General features: G+C 35.6%; 1 protein-coding gene across 6 annotated transcripts in view; it reads left to right on the top strand.

The window, feature by feature from the left end:
* ARHGAP20 (Rho GTPase activating protein 20) overlaps positions 1-22,921 on the top strand; it is a 129,735-nt gene that overhangs the window by 63,433 nt on the left and 43,381 nt on the right. For all 6 annotated transcript variants that reach the window (XM_023208030.2, XM_023208028.2, XM_023208029.2 and 3 more), the window contains 2 exons: positions 12,999-13,163; positions 19,499-19,648. In XM_023208030.2, coding sequence (XP_023063798.2) covers positions 12,999-13,163; positions 19,499-19,648 — 315 coding nt within the window. The remainder of the gene's footprint in view (positions 1-12,998; positions 13,164-19,498; positions 19,649-22,921) is intronic.

The raw sequence follows: 22,921 nt of genomic DNA, 5'->3' as shown, positions 1-22,921 counted from the left end.
ACTATTTTAAGTCTATACACACCCAACATTAGAGCACCCAGATTCATAAAACAAGTTCTTTTAGACCTATGAAAAGACTTAGATAGCCACACAATAATAGTGGGAGACTTCAGTGCCCCACTGACAGTGTTAGATCATCGAGGCACAAAACTAAGAAATTCCAAATTTAAACTTGATACTTGACCCATTAGACCTAATAGACACCGACAGAATACTCCACCCAGCAACCACAGAAGATTCTTCCCATCTGCACATGGAACATTATCTAAGATGGATCACATGTTCACCATAAAGCAAATCTCAATCAACTAAAAAAAATCATGCAAAGCATACTCTTAGACCACAATGCAATAAAAATAGAAATCAATATCAAGAAGATTTCTCAAAACTACATAATTACATTGAAATTAAACAAGTTGCTCCTGAATGACTTTTGGTTAAACAATAAAGTTAAGGCAGAAATCAAAAAAAGTATTTGAAATTAATGAGAACAGAGGCACAGCATACCAGAGTCTTTGGAATGCAGCTGAAGCAGTGTTAAGAGGAAAGATTATCATACTAAACACCCACATCAAGAAGGAAGAGCTCAAATTAACAATCTAACGTCACATCTAGAGGAACTAGAAAAACGAGAACAAAGCAACCCCAAAGCTAACAGAAGAAAATAAAGTCAGAGCAGAAATGAATGAAATCAAGACATAAGAATCTATACAAGAGACCAGTGAAACCAGAAGTTAATTTTTTGAAAGCATAAACAAGATTGAGAGACTGCTGGGTAGAATAACAAAGAAAAAGAAGATCCAAATAAGTACAGTCAGAAATGACAAAGGTGATGTTACAACCAATCTCACAGAAATACAAAAGATCCTGAGACTATTACACCTCTGAGCACACAAATTAAAAAATCTAGAAGAGATGGATAAATTCCTGGAAATACACAGCCTCTCAAGATTGAACCAGGAAGAAATGGAAACCCTGAACAGACCAATGAGTTCTGAAATTGAAGCAGTAATGGAAAGCCTACCAACCAAAAGAAGCCCTGGACCAGATGGATTCACAGCCAAATTCTACCAGACATACAAAGAAGAGTTTGTACCAGTTCTACTGAAACTATTCTAAAAAGTCGAGGAAGAGGGTCTCCCTAACTCGTTCTACAAAGCCAGCATTATCTTGATACCAAAATTTGGCAAAGGAACAATGAATAAAGAAAACTGCAGGCCAATATCCCTGAGGAACATAGACACAAAATCCTCAACAAAATACTACCAAACCAAATCCAACAGCAAATCAAAAAGTTAATTCACCACATTCAAGTGGACTTTATTCCTGGGATGCAAGATTGGTTCAGCATACACAAATCAATAAACATGATTCACCACATAAACAATTAAAAACAGAAACCATGTGACTACCTCAATAAACACAGGAAAAACTTTCAACAAAATTCAACATCCCTTCCTGATAAGAATCCTCAACAAGCTAGGTATCAAAGGAACATACCTCAAATAATAAGAGCTGTCTATAACAGACCCACAGCCAACATCATACTGAATGCACAAAAGCTGGATCCATTCTCTTTGAGAACCAGAACAAGACAAGAATGCCCACTCCCCACTTTTATTCCACATAGTACTGGATGTGCTAGCCAGAGCAGTCAGGCAAGAGAAAGAAAGAAAAGGCATCCAAATATAAAAAGACATCAAACTATCTCTCTTCACCTATGATATGATTCTCTACCTAGAAAACCCTAAAGACTCGCCAAAAGGCTCTTAGAACTGGTCAGCAATATCAGTAAAGTTTCAGGATGCAAAATCAGTGTTTTTTTTTTAACTTTAGAAGATCCAGAAATTATATATAGAATTATTTTTAATCAGGTTTAATTCTTTCGTTCCTTTAAGTGTACCATTATGTAATTATTATCTCGAGAAAACTCAAACTGTTGGAGTTCCCAGTAAGCATATTGGTGACCTTGTTCATTTTTGAATCCATAAACTAACGGAACCACACAGTGTAATCATTACACATATAAATTTCTTTGAGTAGCTTGAATTCAAAATGAGTACCCAAACAAATTTTACTTAGTGGATAATGAAGAGAGGTAGTATTTTTATGTCAGCAGGCCACACACAAAGATGACTAAATTGGTTTGGAAGTTTCTCCATTGCTTAGTTGGGATCTGTTTCTACTCATTCTTCTCATTCTTTCATAATGAAGGCTTTGTGTTGTTTTTGTTTCATTTTGTTTCGCTTTTTGTTTTGAGATAGGGTCTTGCTCCATTGCCCAGGTTGAAATGTGGTGGCGTTGTAATAGCTCACTATAGCCTCTGAGGGTGGGGGTGAAGAAAACGTAATGCAGCAGAATTATTCTTAAAGGGTTGCCATTTTCACTAGGCTCTTTGAAGTTCAAATACTCTAGTTTCTCTTGATTAGTGGTCTTGCATCAATATGTATAGTTCATATATAAATTGTTTCCTTTTAAAGTCTTTAGAGACAATGCTCATAAAATCTTGTTCCTTTCTTTCTTGATAATGTTTTATCAAGTGCCTTGTACTAAGTGAATTCCTAATAGATGTTGTTAAACAACTTCTGTGTCAAGGTTAGGAGGAAGTTATGTAATTATTCTTTTCTTTGGAAATAATAACTTTGTGTATGGATCTCACTCTGTTAGTGTAACTCTGTGTATTAGTGTCCTTCTCTGACCTTCACTCTCTCCTTCTATCTTTCTGTTCTGTCTTCACTTACTTAATGTTTATGTTTTCCTTGGTCTTTAAATATTAGTATTATTGTTGATATATTTATCTCATTGTATCACATATGCTTCCGTCAGCATCTTGATAATTTAAAAGTGCTCCTTTATATATTTCTTGCTTTTAAGCCCTTGCTCACTCTGTTTATCTAGCCATTTGTCCACCTATCTTACCAAGCCCTTATCCTGTCTTCATTCATTTTGATGCTGGTATTACTATTATCACTAGGCTCTGTTCTCATAATACAAGTCATAAATCAGACTATGAGCTACATGATTTATTATTTAGTCATTGAAGTTATAGTATATATTACATACAATCACATTGTTACCATCACTGTGGGGTTTTTTTTTTTTTTTTTTGGTAATTTCAATGTGATTTTATCAAGATGATAGAATGTAAGAGTACTTTCTAATGTGTGATCTCATTAAGACAGATAATTGCCATAGATTAGATTTCCATATAATATACTTTTAGTTCTAGGTGTCCAATATAGTCATAAATAATACGATTTCATTGCTGAATAAGATAGAGTTTTGATGTTGAGAGTGGTTTTTGTAGCTTCATTTCAGTAGTCTTTTTGTTCCAAATGATATCTGGACTGATTTATTCCCTAACACTCTGCAGAGTTACCCATTACACAGGCAATATAGAAAGTTCTAACCTACATGTCAGAACCAGGTAGGGTAAAACAGATGCTAGAACTTGGTAAGCTAATGAGCGGGGGTTACCCTTTAGACAGTGTCTATGCTATGATCATTGGTACTATGCATTCAGAAGATTAATTTGAGAGAGGCTAGTAGTATGGATTGGAGAAAAGAGAGAGGGAAAAATTAGAGAATCAAGTTAGGAGTTTATTATAAACTATAGGTTATGCAGATCCAGAGTCAAGAAATTTTATTTTTAATTAGAATATTCTCAAAACATAACAAGTGACTTTATGTGGGAAGCAAAAGAGGAAGAGTCTAAACTAACACTAGGATCCTTATGCATTGCTGGTGGGAATGTAAACTGGTGTAACCATGGTGGGAAACAGTTTGGCAGTTCCTCAATAGGTTAAACATAGAATTACCATATGATCTAGCAGTTCCACTCCTGGGTATATACTCAAAAGAATTGGAAACAGATATTCAAAAACAATATGTACATGAATTCTTAGCACTATTCACAATAATAGCTAAGAGGTGGAAACAACTCAAATGTCCATCAGTTAATGAATGGATAAACAAATGTGCTATAGCCATTCAATGGAATATTATTCAGCAACAAAAAGGAACGAAGTGCTAATACATGCTACATGAACAGATCTTGAATACATTATACTAATGGGAAGAAACTATATATGAAAGGATAGCTATTGCATGATGTGAAATACTCGAAATAGGCAAGACCGTAGAGACAGAAAGATGTTAGTAGTTGCCAGGGACTATGGGGAATGGGGAATGACTGCTTGTAGAAAAGCTTATAGACTGCTTATAGACTATAAGTGTAAAGCTTATAGACTGCTTATAGAAAAACCTATATGGTTTTTCTTTAGGGGTAATGAAAATATTCAGGAACTAAATAGTGATAATGGTTTTACAACACTGTCAATGTGCTAAATGCCACTGAATTATGCATTTTTAAATGTTCACAATGCAACATTTTACATGTGTTTTTTATACTAGTTTTTTGTTTTTGTTTAAAAAAGAAAAAGCACACTATCGTAAGAACAATAGACTAATGCTTTCAGAGAACTTGGAGGTTCAATAGAGTAAAGTAACAGAGAGGGAATGTGGCTAACTGGGCATTCAAAATCAAATGTTTTTTAAAACTCTTGTTGTGGGGGTGTTAAATAAAATGAGTGTGGGCTGTGGTTTCCAGCCTCTGCTAGAAACTGAGCCAAGCAGCTAAACTAGTTCCACAAGAGTAGAGAAAAAAAATCAAGCTTATTTACTCCATATATTAATATAGCAGTGTCTAGGCAGTACATATAGATGCTCAGTTATTTGTTTGATGAAAAATTAAAAATAAGGAAATAAAGTCTGGACAGTAAGGTTATGTTCTTTTTCTTGGTCAATTTCATCTCCAGTTCACCCCACCCCCAGTAAATCAATGTATTAATTTTAACAGTCTTTATCTTTTATGTTTTCTCTTGTCTTTCCTATCCCTTTCTCACTGCCAACTTGGGTGTGCTACATCTCTTACCTAAGATTACTACCGTAACTTCCTAATGGTCTCACTCCCTCTAAGTTGCCTTCCTGTGTATTCTTCAATATACAGGTTGAGTATCCCTGTTACAAAATGCTAGGGACCAGAAGTATTTTGAATTTCAGTGTTTTTTATTTTTGAATTTCAGTTTTTTTAATTTTTGAATATTTGCGTGTAGATAATGAGATATCTAGGGGATGGGACCCAAGTATAAATACATAATTTATTTGTATTTCATATACACTTTATATACATAGCCTGAATGCGATTTTCTTAATTTTGTTCATGAAACAAAATTTGTATACTTGAGGCCAAGTGTGCCAAGTGTGGAATTTGAACTTGTGGTGTCATAGTGGTGCTCAAAAATTTTAGGATTCTGGAGCATTTTGGATTTTGGATTTTCAGGTTAGGGATGCTCAACCTGTATTACAAAATGCAATGTCCTGCTCAAAATCCTTTAGCACTTCCAGATAAAATCTAAGCCCCTTACATGATAGGAGAAACACCGATGACTGTACCACTCTCTCATCTGCTGCTGATCTTTCTCAAGCCTTTATAACCCCTGCCGTTCTGAATTTGCCAGTTACTGAAGCACAAGGTGCATATTTGACACGCTCTTCCTTCTTAAAGTGCCCTTCAGCCTTTGTTGGTCTCTCTGTTTATCCTTTAGACTTTGGTTCCTCCAAGGAATTTTCCTAGCCAATGCAGTCTGAGATAGGGTCTCCTGTTTTTGCTTTTTTGTGCTCCTGCACTCTGCATTTCTTTTATTGCACTTACATCCCTTGTTTATCATCATGTTACTTGTCTGACTTACCTATCAGATTGATAACTCCTGGAGGCCAAAGACCCAATCTAGCTCCTATGCCTGGCACATGGCAGGTACCCAGAGAAGAAAACGCTTATCACTATTACAAATAATTTATTATATGGTAATTGCATGCACAATAAATGTTGAACGAGAATATTTATGATATATAAAGCAGAATATAGGTGCTAGATGTCATATAAGAGATGCCAAGCAAGGATTCAGTTGATAAAAAGTCATGAAAGAGTTGACATTTGGAATGGGCGTTGAGAAATGGGTAAATTTTTGGAAGGTAAATTTTATTTAGTTATTCAACAATTATCTATCAGTGACCATGTGCTAATTATTTTACCAGGCTTTAAAGTTATCCAGATCCTATCTAGTACTTTTTATCATAATCTGTAATTGATTACTAATAAATATAGGCATTTCCAAGTATTCTGAATTTTATTTTCTTTATAATTTATGATTAAGCAACACTGCCTCTGAAACTTTAGCTGAAAGTGGACTCATTTTTAGAATGAACTTTAGTTGTAAATACTGGTATGTTACTGTGGCCAGGTTTTGTGAAAGCTGTTTTCTAGTTTTAGTGAAAAATAATTAAGTTTCTAAAACTTGTTTTTGCTTTTCAGAAATGATTTCACAAACCCATTTGAAAATGGAATGTTAATACATAGAAAGCAGGCAACAGGTGAATTCCTAGACTCTGCTTGTATTTGTCAGATTATTTTAGAGCTCTGTTAATTATAACTTGTAAGTCCTAATTAGGCTATATTAAAAGGCTAAATAGAAGTTTCTAGTCTTACCCTTCCCCACTTCCAACTCTAAAAGAGTAAAATAAACACATCTACACTTCACTCAGAATAAAAATAAACACTTCAGAGTCATAAAATTGAGAAGTGCGTTTTTAAGTAGGAGACTTTAATATTGTATTAAAACACACAAAAGTTGTGTTTTTGTTTCCTTTCATGAAAATTTTTTCCTTTTAAATTATGTGAGTGCTGAGATGTTTACTTGTATTCTAGTGTACGGCATGAATTTTTTAACCAATACTTAGTGTACTAAAGTCTTCAGGCATCTCTTGCCACACTTACATATAGGTTTTTAAAATGACAGCCTGATAGATGCACACAGAAAAAGAAAATCATTTAATTTTATTGTGAATTCTCCCTGACACCAGCACCAGTCCACTTATTTGAAAGCAGTATCATGAGGAGGAAAATGAGTTATTGTGTATGAAAATCCTTTGGGATTGCTTTAAAATTTAAGCTGTTTTTTAAAATAACTTAATCTTTGGCCTAGGCCAACCCCACGCAAAATAATAATTTTCCAATTACTTCAGATTAGCCTTTATTTATAAACATCTTAATGTTTTGGAAGTATTGTTTAAACCGGGGATCCGCAAACCATAACCCAGACAGGTTGCCTATTTTTGTAAATAAAGTTTCATTAGAACACAGCCACACCTGTTCATTTATGTATATGATTGATTTTGCAATACAAGGGCAGAGTTGAATAGTTTTGGCAGAGAGGGTATGGCCCACAAAACTTAAACTATCATCAGACCCTTTGAGTAATAGTTTGAAGGTCCCTAGTTTAAGCCATACTGCAATCTGATGGCTTCTTATAATCAAGAAGCAGTTATTTGTTGGATACCTAAACCAAAATGCAGAAGATGATTTTTCCTCTTGCAAGTTTTGTTGTTATGCAATTAAAAAATTAAAGCTCAGCAAAATATTATTTTAGCCATTCTTTCATCCATTCATTGCTTAGTAGCCTTGTCCTTGCTCGGTTTCAACAAGTGAAAGCTTTATTTTTGTTTTCTATACATTTGAAAATCACACGTACTAAAAGATTCCATTATACCTTCTTCCACTCCCCCAAAAGAACTTGAGAAAGGATTTTTTTTTTCTGTGATGGCGAGTGTAGGCCTTTTCTTTGTTCTCTGCTTAATTCCAACCTATAACATCAAGCATAGAAACTCCTTTTCCCTTTTCTTTCAGAGGACTTTGATTTATTTACTTGCCTTGTCATTCACCTATGTGTATTTAAGTTATGCATAATATGTGGTTAATTAGCAATTAGTGAGCATAGTAGACTTCACTTCCTGGAAGGGGTAGCTATAGCTGAGAAATCATAGGAAATGACGGAATAACTCTCAAAAGTTCAACTTAGCTGAAGTAGAACTATAAACTACTTATACTTACTTGGAATACACTATTGTAGAATTTTACAGTGTTAGAGCTAGAATGCATTGTAGACTCATGATAGAGAGTTGATCTAATATGCGTCAGAATCAAACTTCAATGTGCGTTAGAATCACCTGACTGGCCTGTTAAACTGCAGGATGCTGAACCAGCCCTCCAGAGTTCCTGATTCAATAAACCTGAGGAAGGCCTGAGACTTTGCATTTTTAAAACATGTTCCTGGTTGATGATGCTGATGCTGATCAGGAGTCCACACAATGAGAATGTAATAAAGAAACCATCATTCTTAGCAAATTATCACAAGAAGAGAAAACCAAACACCGCATGTTCTCACTCATAGGTGGGAACTGAACAATGAGCTCACTTGGACTCGGGAAGGGGAACATCACACACTGGGGCCTATCATGGGGAGGGGGGAGGGGGGAGGGATTGCATTGGGGAGTTATACCTGATATAAATGATGAATTGATGGGTGCTGACGAGTTGATGGGTGCAGCACACCAACATGGCACATGTATACATATGTAACCTGCACGTTATGCACATGTACCCTAGAACTTAAAGTATAATAAAAAAAAAAAAAAAAAAAAAGGGATGGCTGACCACTGGGGATTAATTCAGAGCTATTAGGATAGTGTATGGGCCTCAGACTTTTAGTATACCCATGGGAGATCAGACACCGTGACCCATACTATTCAAACCCAAGAAACATAGATAAGCCATAATTCTCCTTTTTTATAGCTGCCACGTGGACCTGATAATTGAGCTGAGAAGTCATGGCCTCTTACACCTTATGCGTTGTTGGAGACCCTGACAAATACTTGTTCTTTGAGCTCCTCGTTTAATTAGACTAATTAAAAAAAAAAAAAAAAACTGTTCTCATTGTCATAATTATAACTTTTGCATGACTTTTAATTTAGTTCAACTTTGGATTGTTTCCCTGAAGTGACTCTCAAATATGCTTAGCTACATATTTCTAAACTGTATTTTAAGATTGGCGTGTTCTCACAGACATAGCCAATCATATCCATTATCCATTTCCCTCTCATCAATAATCTTAATTCCACCTTTTGGATACATGTTTAATTAGTCTCCTATGTAAATTATAAATGAAATTTAAAGATCTTCTAGTCCTAGTCCAACTAACTTACTTTACATATAGGAAACTAAGCCAACCAGGTAACTTGCCATATCACACTACTTAGCAAGAAGACTTGGATTAGCACTCCACCCAAGTCATTAAATCCTAAACCACTGAACTCAATCACCATGCTGGAGGAGGAAGCTGAGTCAATACAGTGTTTGCCCATTTGAAAGACTACATAGAATTTTTTAAAGTATGTGAATCCATACTTGTAAATCACCTTAGTAGCTGTATATTTTGGCTACCCTAAATAGCTTCAAATCTGTAAAATGAAGAATAGTAATTCCTACCTTCAGGGCTGATTGTTTATCTCTTACCTTTCCTTCCTCACCAGCTGTACCCACTTTAGAATCCTTAAAGTCACATTCTAGTGTTCAGCTGCTAAAAAAACAAGAGTTTTTGCCCTTAATTCCTCACTTCTCATCCTTTTACTCCTCAAATTCCAGACATTTGAGTTCTGCCCACACCATTCTCCTGGAACTGTTTCCTCAATGGTCTTAATGACCAACTGATGACTTTTTACCCCGAGACACCTTTTCAGACCTCAGCTTGTTATCCCTTCTGTCAGTTTCAGCACTCGTGATCACCACTACTTTTTATTATTTTTCTGCTACTTCATTCACCAGTCTCCATCTTTGTTCATAGGTTCTCTTCCCTTCATCTCTGCAACGTACATCTTTTCTCAGGGATATGTTTCTGCCTTTTTTCTTATTTTGTGCTCCTTCCCTTGGCAGTTCTAGCCATTACAAAGAGTTATTTATGCACCTGTCTTTGTATGACATCTCTGCTTCTGACATCTCTTCCAAGTGTTGCATGCCTACCTGATTTTGCCATACCACCTAGCCCACTGATAATTTCAGACTCAGTACATTTGAAATTGAGGTAATCTCTTCTTTCCCAGCCACTATAGGCTTTCCCTCCTTTGTTCTTCATTTTCGTTAATCTCTAAAATGTGCAGATGCTCCTCACCTTACAATTGGTTATGTCAGAATAAATCTATCATAAGTTGAGAATATCATGAGTAGAAAATGCATTTAATACACCTAACCTAGCGCAGGAAAAGAGTAAAATTCAAAATCTGAAGTACAGTTTCTACTGAATGACTATCAGTTTCACACCATCATAAAGTGAAAAAATGGTGAGTCAAAAAATATATAGAAATGCAAAAGACCTAAATTATCTAAAACAGTCTCAAAAAAGAAAAAGTTGATGGACTTAACACTATGTAATTTTATGATTCACTATTAACTTAGAACAATAAGACAGTGTGGTTATAGCATAAGAATCAATAAATCAGTGCAGCAGAATAGAGAGCCTGGAAATAGACCTGTGCTTTATAGTCATGTAATTTTACAAAGGTGCCAAAGCAATCCATTGAGGAAGGGAATTTAAAGATCTATAGTCCTAGCTGAACTAACTTACTTTACATATGAGTAAGCACCAAGTCTTTGGTGTAAATGGTGCTAGGAAAATGAAGTATTTGTATAGAAAAAAATGAACCTGGCCCTCTTCCTTATCAAGCAAAATTAATTTGAGATGGATCATAGACTTAAATGTAAAAACTAAAAATCATACATATTTTAATAGAATGCATTGGAGAATATCTTGATGAGTGGGGGATAGGTGAAAGTTTCCTAGAAAGGTCACAGAAAGTAAACACCATATGAAAAAATTTGATAAACTTTATCAAAATTTAAAACTTTTTGTCAGAAACATTGTTAAGAAAGTTTACAGGCAAGCAACAGACTAGGAAAAAATACTTCCCAAAACACATAACCTGACAAAGGACTGGAATTTAGGATACAATACATTAAAAAGTTCCTACAACTCAATAGATAGTATGTATGTAATAACATATAACCCAAATTGTTTTAAATGAGCAAAAGACTTTAAGACAGTTGACCAATGAAGATAATGCAAATGGCCAGTAAGAACGTGAAAGAAATTAGCAGAGAAATGCAAATTAAAATCCAAATTAAAGACTGGGTGTGGTGGCTCAACCTGTAATCCTTGCACTTTGGGGGTCTAAGGCAGGCGGATCACCAGAGGTCAGGAGTTCAAGACCAGCACGGCCAACATGGCAAAACCCCATCTCTACTAAAAATACAAAAATTAGCTGGGCATGGTGATGCATGCCTGTAATCCCAGCTACTTAGGAGGCTGAGTCAGGAGAATTGCTTGAACCCAGGAGGTGGAGGTTTCAGTGACCCGAGATCACGCCATTGCACTCCAGCCTGGGTGACAGAGTGAGACTCCGTCTCAAACTAAGAAAAAAAAAATCCTAATTAAAGGCTACTATACATCCACTAAACTGGCCAAATTCAGAAGACTGACAACACCAAGTGTTAGCAAGGTCATGGAGCAACTGGAACTCTTTTACAGTGTTGCTGGGAATGTAAAATGGTACCATTGTTATGGAAAACTGGTAGTTTTTCTAAAATTAAACATATACCTACTCTGTGACCTAACAGTTCCACCCTGAGGTATTTACCCAGGAGAAATGAAAACATAGATACAAAAAGACTAGTACCAATGTTTAATAGCCATTTTATTCTTGATAGCTAAAAACTGGAAACAGCCCAAGTGTACAACAACAGAAGAATAAACTCTGGTATATTTATACATTGAATACCTAAGTGAGATAAAGGAATGAGTTACTGATAAATGTAATAACATGAATGAATTCCAAAAACATGATGAGGAAGTAATTATCTTACACAAAAGAATAGATACTGTGGTTCAATTTGTATAAAATTCTAGAATAGGCAGTCTTCCATGGGAAAAAAAAAAAGAATCAGAATAGTTGTTACCTCTGGGGTGATCAAGTAAGGATTGACTGGTATAGTTTGAGGTATTTGGGATCTGACCAAAGATTTAAAATATGACCATTGCACAGGGTTGCATGAGAGAGTAAATTCATCACAGTATGAGACTGTCCAGAGGCTTATGACAAGGGGCCGCCATCCAGAAGGGAAGGAGCGCAGGGGAGAAAAGAATCAGAGCAGATATTTCTGGATATTTCTGGAGAGAACATGTCCATTCCTCAGTGGTGTGGAATGGCTAGGTCAGAGAGCTCTAAAGGGCAGGAGCAACTTGGGGGTTTCATAACCACAGACACTCCCTTATCAATGGCCAGCAGGTGCTGGGTGTAGTTCGATGGAGTGTGCAAAGCAGGCAGGCTGTTACTGGCTAAAAATCTGATTGTTTGGGCTATTTTTAAAATACTTCAATATATAAAAATTTGAGTTTGGTACTAATGAGGTTTTGAACTAACAGGTCTCAGCCTGCAGTAAAGAAATAAACAACTCAGGAGCCAATCCATAGAGACTATATGTGGTTAATTTATATAATATCTGAGAAGGGGCAAGAGGGAATTATTTGGAGTGATGATCATTTTCTAAATCTTGTTAGAGGCTTAGATTACACAGATGAGTACTTTTGTCAAAAGTCAGTGGATATACACCTAGGATTTGTGCATTTTGTTGTGTGTAAATTTTATATCAAAAGAAAAATTCAAAATAAATAATTGAACTCTAGTTAATGGTATGTATGCTGAAGCATTCAGGGGGATATGTACTGCCTGTAGGTAGTTTACACTGAAATCCCAAAAATAAAATGAATTATTCAATGGATGGTTGGATAAGTATTCAATCAAGCAAGTATAGTAAAATACTAATGGTAGAATCTAGATTGAGATACATATACATGTGTTTATTATAAAACTATTTCAACTTTTCTTTGTTTCAAAATTTTCATATTGAAATATTAAAGACTACTGTGTGTAGAATAGACTCAGGGCCAGTTAGGATGCTATACTATTAAAAAATATTACAGAGTTTTATAGTTCTTGGCCAACTATAAAATGATCATTTGACTAACTGATCTGTGGCATTTGATCTGTTACAGGGAAAGTCCTTCTGCTAGTGTTGACACGTGCACATTTCTGTCATCATTTGTGTGCTCCAGTAGGACTCTGCTGATTGATGGCCGGGCAGAACTCAAAAGAGGCCTCCAGAGGCAGGAGCGGCATCTTTTTCTATTCAATGATCTGTTTGTTGTGGCCAAAATCAAGTACGTATACTATATACTCCTGATTATCATTATAAAATTGCACTTTTCCTAACAAAGATACCCTTTCTACTCAATGCTTACTGTAAGAAGGTTTTGCCTCTGTTACTATAGGTAATGTCTAAAGTGATTTTTTTTTGCCCTTTTTTTACAAAGAAAAAAAATGGTTGTTCATTTTTTCAACAAGTGTTTATTTAGGTCCTGTTCTGTGCCATGTCCTGAATAAATGTAGGAAATTCAATGAAGAATGTGATGGGTATGGTCCCTGCTCTTTGGGAGCTTATGTTCTAATATGGGAGCTTACAGTCTTATGCATGGGGTGAGGGGGAATGACAAATTGTGATTAGTACGATGAAGAAAATAGGGTGCTGGCTGAAGTAAAAGATGGCATATATGTTAGGTAGGTGGAGTCAGGGGAAAAATTCAGTGAAGGATGAAAAGCAATCAGCCATTCAGATATTGGGAGGATGAGCATTCCAGGGAGAGGGCACAGCAGGTGCAAAGGTAGTTGAGGAAAGCTTGGCCCTTGGAGGAGTTAAAAAAAGGCCTGTGTAACTGGAGCGTAACAAGCCAAGGAGAGTAAGATGAATTAAGATTAGATAAGTAGACAAGGGTTAGGTTATAAGGACCTTTGTAGGCTATATTAATTATCTATTGCTATTTAACAAATTACCCAAAAACATTACAGTTTAAAACTATAAATGTCTCATGCAGTTTTTCTGAGTCAGGAGTCTGAGAGTGTTTCACTGGATGGTTCTGGCTTACGAGCCTTCATGAGGGCCCTCAAGCTTGTTGGCTTTGGTTAAAGTCATTTCAAAGCTCGCCTGGAGCTGGAGAATCTACTTCCAGACTCACTCAAGTGGATGCTGTTAGCCTTAGTTCCTCAGTAGCTTGTGGCCAGAGGCTTGAGTTCCTCTTCACGTGGATGAGTAAAAGGCTCCAACTAAATACCCATTTATTAAGAGATGGTATAGAATGCTTAGTGAATTGTTTATACATTTTTTTAAAATTAAAGGCAAGCATAATGATGAGAGCTGTTGCGGAATGTGATTTGGATAGAAGGAATGCCTACAGATGTAGTTTTGGAGTGGATATGGTATTATAGGAATAAAGAGAAAGAAAAAGTTTCTCCAGCCACATCTTTGCACTAGGTCCACTTGAAGTTCTAAGTTGGGAAGCTCTTAATAGCGGAACAAGTCATTATTTTCAAAAAACAGTTATTCTCTTATTTAAAAATTATTAGATGAGTTCTCTGTGCTAGGTATTATAATAGGAGAATCACAAAGATTTCGTTTAATTTTCCTGACAGTCCTCCAAGATAAGAGTTGTTTCAGATATTGAACACTGAGGCTCAGGAAGGTTTGTTATATACTAAGAAATGGCAGGGCTGGGGTTTGAATCTAGGCCTTACTTCCAACAGCTGGCTCTTTCTATATTTTTTAGCACACGGTACTCATTAGTTGTATAGCTCAGCCTGGAGGTAGATAAATAGACAACAGAAATTTTTTATAATAACCAATTTTCTGAACTTGAAGATCTTAAAGACGATTTACTTGTAGCATGCATTCAGTTCTTAGGGAAGAATGTATTTTCCTTCACCTTTTTCGGATATTTTCCCCCTTAGCAGTTACAATGATAATTAGAATAGAGGACCTCTGTTTTTTTATCTGAGGTTATTTATTGTTCTGTATACTGTTAGCATATAAGTTGTTTTTATGGAACCTATGTTTTGCTAAAAATATTTTATAGAAAGACAGTTTCTTTTCCACTAGAATATTGCTGTTTTTAGATATATTGGCAAAATGTGTACTCATCGTCTGCTTCTGTAGCTGACTTTTTATTTTGATTGTCCCTTTCTCACATAAGGTTATACTACTTTTTCCCATACACTCTTTTTGAGATAACTGTGTCCACTTTAATGTTTTTGTGAAGTGAAAAAGAGTCTATCAATTGATTTAGATGCTGTTATTTAAGAGGTTCAAATTATGAAAGATTATTTTAAGTACCTTTTATATCCATTGGGAATATTTAAAAGTGTGAGTGATCTAAGTTATTTTTTGGCATAAATCCAAAACCCCTGAGATGGAACATACATATTTGAGATGATGATGATGATGATGATGATGATGATGATTAAATCCTGCCACTTTGCAAAAATTCTGACCACCATTTTTTAGGAAATTGATTACATGATCATTCCACAGCAAACATTTAGTTATATTCACAGATCCTTCTTAATATGAAAGAACTTAATTTTTATGAAATAACAACCAAAAGTAAATAGTCCCTGTAATTCCAAACCTATGTATTTTAGGTCACTTCTTACCCTTGGATGAAAGATTGAGTATTACCCTGGATCAATTAATTTGTTTTTTTTTTTTTTTTTTTTTTTGAGACGGAGTCTTGCTGTGTCGCCCAGGCTGGAGTGCAGTGGCCGGATCTCAGCTCACTGCAAGCTCCGCCTCCTGGGTTTACGCCATTCTCCTGCCTCAGCCTCGGGAGTAGCTGGGACTACAGGCGCCAGCCACCTCACCCGGCTAGCTTTTTGTATTTTTTAGTGGAGACGGGGTTTCACCGTGTTAGCCAGGATGGTCTCGATCTCCTGACCTCGTGATCCGCCCGTCTCGGCCTCCCAAAGTGCTGGGATTACAGGCTTGAGCCACCACGCCTGGCCTAATTTGTTGACATAATCTGAAGTTAGCAATTAAGTCTCTTACTGAGGCATAGGAGACAAGGAGGGGACGTTAGGTTCTATACTACATCAGCTCATCTTCAGGCTTCTTTTAGATACTGCTTTCAGTCCTTAGGTTGGGCCTAGAGAAATAAACTTGAGTGGGATAAATAATCAACTGCTACGTATTTGTTCAGTGAATTTTAGTAAGTACAACAATAAAGCGGGTGTTAAATGCTTCCTTCTATTGACTGAATTATTATATTTGATCTGTTTTGTACTGGATGCTGACAGTATTTGCTGAAAATTGTTTTGAGTTTATGGTAATTCTTTTCCATACTAAATTAGTAAAGTATTAAAGCCAGGTGGGTACTTGGGGACCATTTTTGATATTCATTTGGAAGATAAATAGGTTACTTTTCCAATAAAATCATGAGTTTTCTTTTTTAAAAAAAAAACAGGATCTGTTTTACAAACATTAAATTATTTAGAAAGAAGTTCACTATTCTCTCTGATAATAGCCAGTGAGCACCCATATGGAATTTACAGAAAGGATAGATAACTGTATTTACCTCACATGCTCATAAGTCATCACTATTATCATATTTTATGAGAATAAGCAAATAGAAATGAGTTCTCTTTAGGTGAAGATGAAATAAATTTATTAATAGAATTACCATCAGATATTTGTGGAATATATAATGATCTCTACCCCAAAACATATTCAATAAGACATCCCTATCTTAGAATGGGGAGAAATCTCCCTGGAATCCTGTGTATTTCATCAGTTCACTGGAAATTTTTCCAGTATGAAGATAGGAGGATAGGAAAGCAAAGTGTATCTGTCAGCTTAATAAATTTGTAGTAAGGGACTATGTTGTCGAAATAAAGAATTTGGCCAGGTGCAGTGGCTCACACCTGTAATCATAGCACTTTGGGAGGCCGAGGCAGACAGATGACCTAAGGTCGGGAGTTCGAGACCAGCCTGACCAACATGGCAAAACCCCATCTCTACTAAAAATACGAAATAAAAAGTAGCCGGGCGTGGTGGCAGGCACCTGTAATCCCAGCTACTCGGGAGGCTGAGGCATGAGAATCACTTGAACCTGAGGGGTGGTGGTTGCAGTGAGCCGAGATCATGCCAATGCACTCCAGCCTGGGTGACAAGAGTGAAACTCTGTCTCAAGGAAAAAAAAGGAAAAAAGAATTTATTTTTAGGGGGTTTTGTTCAGTCTGTTCATATTGGATTCACACTTTTTAATTCCTGTCTTCGTAATACTATTGGAGATAGTCATTGTCATGCTATTGGAGCCAGTTCACATTAAATTAGCATTTTTAAATTTCTATAGTCTAATACTATTGGAAATGGAAAGTGAAAAATCTGAAGAACCATTCTATGACCCCAAGAATGTCCATTTTAATATAAAACTTTATTGGAATACTTCTTTTAAATATATTCAAACTAGTCCATCTAGCTTTATGTTCATAAGTGTTCATGAGATTTCTTCCTCGGCCTCTGTAATAGCCACATCAGAAAGCCTTGTAGCTCTGGAGAGATTAAAAAAAACAAAAAGCCAAAGATAGAAAAGCTGAAGAGACCTTCATGGAAAATATAATTTCACCCAGGTTTCAGGTGCTTTTTAGGAATAGCGATATCCAGGACTTTTTATGGATGTCTAGTGGTTAAGAGCATAAATAAGCTCAGGAATCAGCACTGTCCAAGTTTAAATTCTAGCTCTGCTACTTAAGCTGTATGACTTTTAGCAGGTTAACCTCTCTACGACTCCATTTCCTTACCTATAAAATTCCTGAGGATCAAGCTAAATAATGTGTGTAAAGTATTTACAACAATGGTATATGGTAAGTTCTCAATAAATATTAGCCATTATTTTTATTATAGGAGAATGGAAGTCATTGTTCATACTTTTAGACAGTTGCTTGTTTTGGAAATCGGGGTGGATAATGTAGCACCTTACTGATCTAGGGAAAGAATCTTTGGGATGACTTTTTTCCCAGGTCAGTGGATGTGGATGTTCCCACATGATATCTGCAGTATCTACTAAGATAGAGACTTGCATCAGAAAATACAAAATACGTGAAAACAAATATGGAAAGATACCTGTTTTTTCAAAAGATGTGTAGTTTTAGTTTTATATTACCCAAACAGTTGGCATCAACAAATAAGATTTGCTCTGTAATTGGGTCTGTTTTGTTTTAAAAATCTAAAGATTCGTAACAATAGAGGGGAAAATATTGAAATATAGGAAGAAGCCTTAATGCCACAAGACACTTTCTATTACACTTAAATTCTGTGGGAAGCATAAATGAGGCTTTGAATCTAGATTTTCCTTCAGTTCCTGCAAAATCCTTTTTCATCTTATGAATTTCACTGAAAATTTCTAACTTTAAATAATGCATGAATCAGAGGAATTTTAGGCATAGTTCCATATAAGTTACCTTTGATTTCATTTTAACTTTTAGTATTTACACAAATGATTCTGAATGCCAAGAGGTACCCATGTTTTCCTGAGCATTCTCTTTATCCTTCTCATTGCCTTCTATTTAAGTCTCAGGCCCCTGCTAGTGTTAAACTTGACAATTAGGTCAAGAGATATGGTGGTTTCCGTATCAGGAGTCTATGGGGATTAGGTGGAAATTGTCTAAAAGCAATTTCACTTGAATTAAAATAGATCACCTTCAGGGTCCCCAGAGATGAATGTTAATTGTGTCAACCCTACTTTTTTTTTTCAAGTTTGGTTTAGGTTCTTTTTGGGGGACTGCAGATTTTTACTTCTAGCCAGAATATAAGGGGAAATGGTTGAACAAAATCTAAGAAAGGAAATTTAAAATAACCTATGCTTCTAAAGCCTAGAAAATCTTGTAACCACTTTGTTGAAAATGTACTATAAATTATTCTAATTAACTACAGGAATTTTTTAGTGCATCTCTCTTAAAATGAAAATTTTATAAACATTTTAATAAATCCTGTGTATTTTCTGTTTTTAGCCAAATTGTTTTGGAAATTAGCAAGTTATAAATAATAAACGAATGAATATTTTGTAACAGCGGTACATTTGAAATTAGGTTTTTAATGCAGTGCTCGACATACAGAAAAATAAGGTGGCCAGTTTATGGCTATTTCTTGCCATAAATGCAGGCGTGAGGACTAATTGTTTCACCAATGTTTCAAAGATCTTCTTGGGCCAAAGTAGCCAACCCTGTTTTAGTTTACTCTTCTAGGCACTGAAGATAAAAACACTGAATAAGACACTTGGCCCATGATTAGTGAAAAATGGTCCTTCTATCACAAGTACAGAAGCTCCCATAAATTATTTTTCTTCTAAAAGAAAAAAGGATACTTGTGCAGAATGTGCAGGTTTGTTACATAGGGATATGTGTGCCATGGTGGTTTGCTGCACCTATTGACCCATCCTCTAAGTTCCCTCCCCTCATCCCCCACCCCTCAACAGGCCAGGGTATGTGTTATTCCCCTCTCTGTGTCCATGTGTTCTCAGTGTTCTTCAATTCTCACTTATGAGTGAGAACATGTGGTGGTTGATTTTCTGTACCTGTGTTACTTTGCTGAGGATGATGGCTTCCAGAGAAGCTCCCATAAAATTTAAGAAACAAAATAACAAAAGGTTCTGTTTGGTTTTTATCTTTCTAGATATAACAATAACTTTAAGATAAAAAATAAAATTAAATTAACTGATATGTGGACAGCAAGCTGTGTGGATGAAGTGGGAGAAGGCAACACCAATGCCATGAAATCCTTTGTTTTGGGCTGGCCCACAGTGAACTTTGTGGCCACTTTCAGGTAAGAATCACAGCTTGTCCTCTATTTACCTAGGTTAGCTACTATGATAATTTCTAGGACTGAGATTTAAAAAAAAAATTAATCAAATGTTGTTCATCTAATTTTTAAGAGGGAAGTATTTTATTCTGATTGTGTATTAAGTCAGTAACTCATCTGTTGACACATACACCCAACCAAAATCCTTGTATGCCATGTATTTCTCCCAATGGGCTTTTGATTAAAATATGTGAAAATGAGTGGTAAATATTGGGAACTCTTGGGATGATTTACCTTGGTTTGACTTGTTATTTTTGTGGGAAAAAAAAAAAAAACCAGGAACTTCCAGGAGTATGGAAGGGGAATAGAGTAGTCCCATCTTTAGGAACCCCTCTTCAACATCCTTTTCCTTAATATGTAGGTATTTGTTTTACGTATTGAGCTTTTAAGTCTTATCAGTCTTTTCAAACCACTGAAAAAGACCTTCATTGAAGCAAATTGTATAGTCCAATTAAGTTTCAATAAGTGGTTTATACTCCCGAATTTTTAAATAAATAGTGTTTTATTATACAAATAAAACTAACGTCATGAAATACTGGTTACCTAAATTGTGTAGCAGGTTTTCAGTTGGTGTCTATAGAGATGTGACAACGAAAAGCGAAGGTATGATTTTAAGGAGTCAGAGCTTCCCAAGACTTATTCCTGTGCCAGGATGGGGTTGGAGAATGTATGAATGCAGAATATTTGTCCTCTTCTAATGAACATGCTTAATTGGCACTGTCCAGTTCAGAGTGAACAATCACAGTCACACCTGTGATTTTGAATAACTGTGTCCCAACCTCTCCAGTATTTGTTTTACACTTAAAGTTAGTGTTCATCCCATGCACATGATGCTTTTTATTCTGCTTCTCTTCTTGCTACCACAAAACTCCTAGGACATCATCCTAAAGCCAGACAACTAAAATTTTCCACTATGTTAATCTTCTATTAAAAGATAGGCATGTCATTAAATTCTATTATGCACTATTTGGCCTACCACAAGATTTTAAGAACTGGTTTGGAAAAAAAAAAAAAAAAAAAGTGTTTGTTTCATTCTCAGCATATCTTTTCCATGACAGATTTCTCTAGATATTATCATTTCCTATTGCTTAATCTCCTTGGAGTTATTGGTGAAAGGACGTAATTTTAAGTGAGGGTATGACTACATGACATTTTTAATCAGGGAATTTTCGTGAAACTTCTTTTTTCTAAGAAGAGGGGAAAATGTGGAAACAAGTTTTACCTATATTATATTATTCAAACTATGGTTCTTTAACCAAATGATCAAGGTTAATATCACCAGTGATGTCACGTAGGTAAAATGTACTCCTTGATATATTGTGATGAGAAGAACAATTAACCTTGTGATCTTTCTCCCAAAAACCTTTAACTCCAGTCTAATCATGAAGAAATCATTGAACAAACACACATTGAGATACATTATGCAGGATACCTGACCAGCACTCCTTAAAATACTCAAGGTCAAAAAAAAACAAAATCAGAGAAAGACTGAGAAATGGTCATAGATCAGTTACTAAAGAGATATAATAATTGCCGGGCGCGGTGGCTCAAGCCTGTAATCCCAGCACTTTGGGAGGCCGAGACGGGCGGATCACGAGGTCAGGAGATCGAGACCATCCTGGCTAACACGGTGAAACCCCGTCTCTACTAAAAATACAAAAAAAAAAAAAGAGATATAATAATTATAATGTGGCATTCTAGATTAGCTTCTAGAACAGAAAAAGGACATTAATGGGAAAAAAGGTGAAATCTGAATGAAGTCAAGAGGTTGATAGTAATGTACTAATATTGGTTTCTTAGTTTTGACAAATGGGCCATGATAATATAAAAGAATAATATTAGATTACTCCAAACTTAAACAGCATCAGAACTATATACGGAATCTCTGTATTATCTTTGTAACTTTTATGGAAATCTAAAATTTCTGAATTTATTTTTTTAAAAAAGTGAAGTGTTGAGGAATTCTGCCTCTGATATGTCAGAGTGAGGTCTTTTGGAGAGGAATCTAAACTTGGAAGTAGGCACAAGTACTGGGTGAGTTTCCTGTTTTTAAGGCCTTACCCTGAGGGCAGGGTACAGTTACATCATGGTGTAGGGCAACTAAAACTGGCAGGAACAGTCTTTCTGAGCTGAAGAACCCGAGGACAGAAGCCATGTCATCCACAGCTATTGTGGGATGAGGGGGAGAATCTCAAAAAGGAAAGTAGCAGAGAAGGCAAGCTCCAAATTCTATGTATAAACACTGCCCAAATCTCTGACTGATCACCAAACCCCACATGCATGAAATAGACTGAAAGCATCTTGAAGCTAAGACTGAAAGCGTTGAACTGAGCTGCAACCCATCACAGATGAAATAGAGTTTGTAGCTTCATCTAATCAAGTTAGTTTTCTGCTAAAACAAAAATATCAACACCGTTCCACAAATGTAACAGAATACAGTCTCTGAAACATTTGGAATGTCCAGAATACAGTCCAAAATATCTTGACATATGAAGAACAAGGAAAAAGACAATCAACAGAGACCAATCTTGAAATGATTCATATGTTGAATGGCCAGAAAAGAATTTTAAAACAGCTTTCATAAGTAAGCATGGCAGGTAAAAGGAAAATTCAATTTAAATTAATAAAAAGATAGTAAATATGAGCAGAGAAATAGAAAATACTGAAAAGGGCCAAACGTAAATTCTAGTACTGAAAACTACAATATTTTAAATAAAATATTTTCTGAGTGGCCTTCTTTGCAGAATGGAAATGAAAGGGGAATTGGTGAACTTGAAGGTTTATCAATACAAATTGTCTAATCTGAGGAACAGAAAAAAAAAGATTTTTTAAAGGAAAAATGTGTCACAGACTTGTGGGAATGTATCAAAAAGTATAATATACATCTCACTGGAATTACAGAAAGAGGAGAAGAAATGGGGCTGAAGAAATAGTGCTTAAAAACTACCCAAATTTGGTAAAAGGCATAAATACTCAGATTCAGCGAGCTCACTGAACTCTAGACAATGTGACTATTAAGAAAACTATACCTAGTCATGTTATAAACTAATATAAACTACCATAAATCAAAGATAAGAGAAGAATCTTGAAAGCAGTCAGATAAAAACAATGTATTACAAATAGGAAAATGACAATTTGAATTGTTATGGCCCTTTCATTAGAAACTATGGAGGTTAGAAGACAGTGGAACTTTATTTATTTATTTATTTATTTATTTATTTATTTATTTATTTATTT

This window comes from Piliocolobus tephrosceles, chromosome 13 (genome assembly GCF_002776525.5).
Source record: "Piliocolobus tephrosceles isolate RC106 chromosome 13, ASM277652v3, whole genome shotgun sequence".
Classification (NCBI taxonomy): Eukaryota; Metazoa; Chordata; class Mammalia; order Primates; family Cercopithecidae; genus Piliocolobus; species Piliocolobus tephrosceles.
The sequence above is the reverse complement of the archived record's forward strand: the minus strand, read 5'-3'. Positions and strand labels throughout refer to the sequence as shown.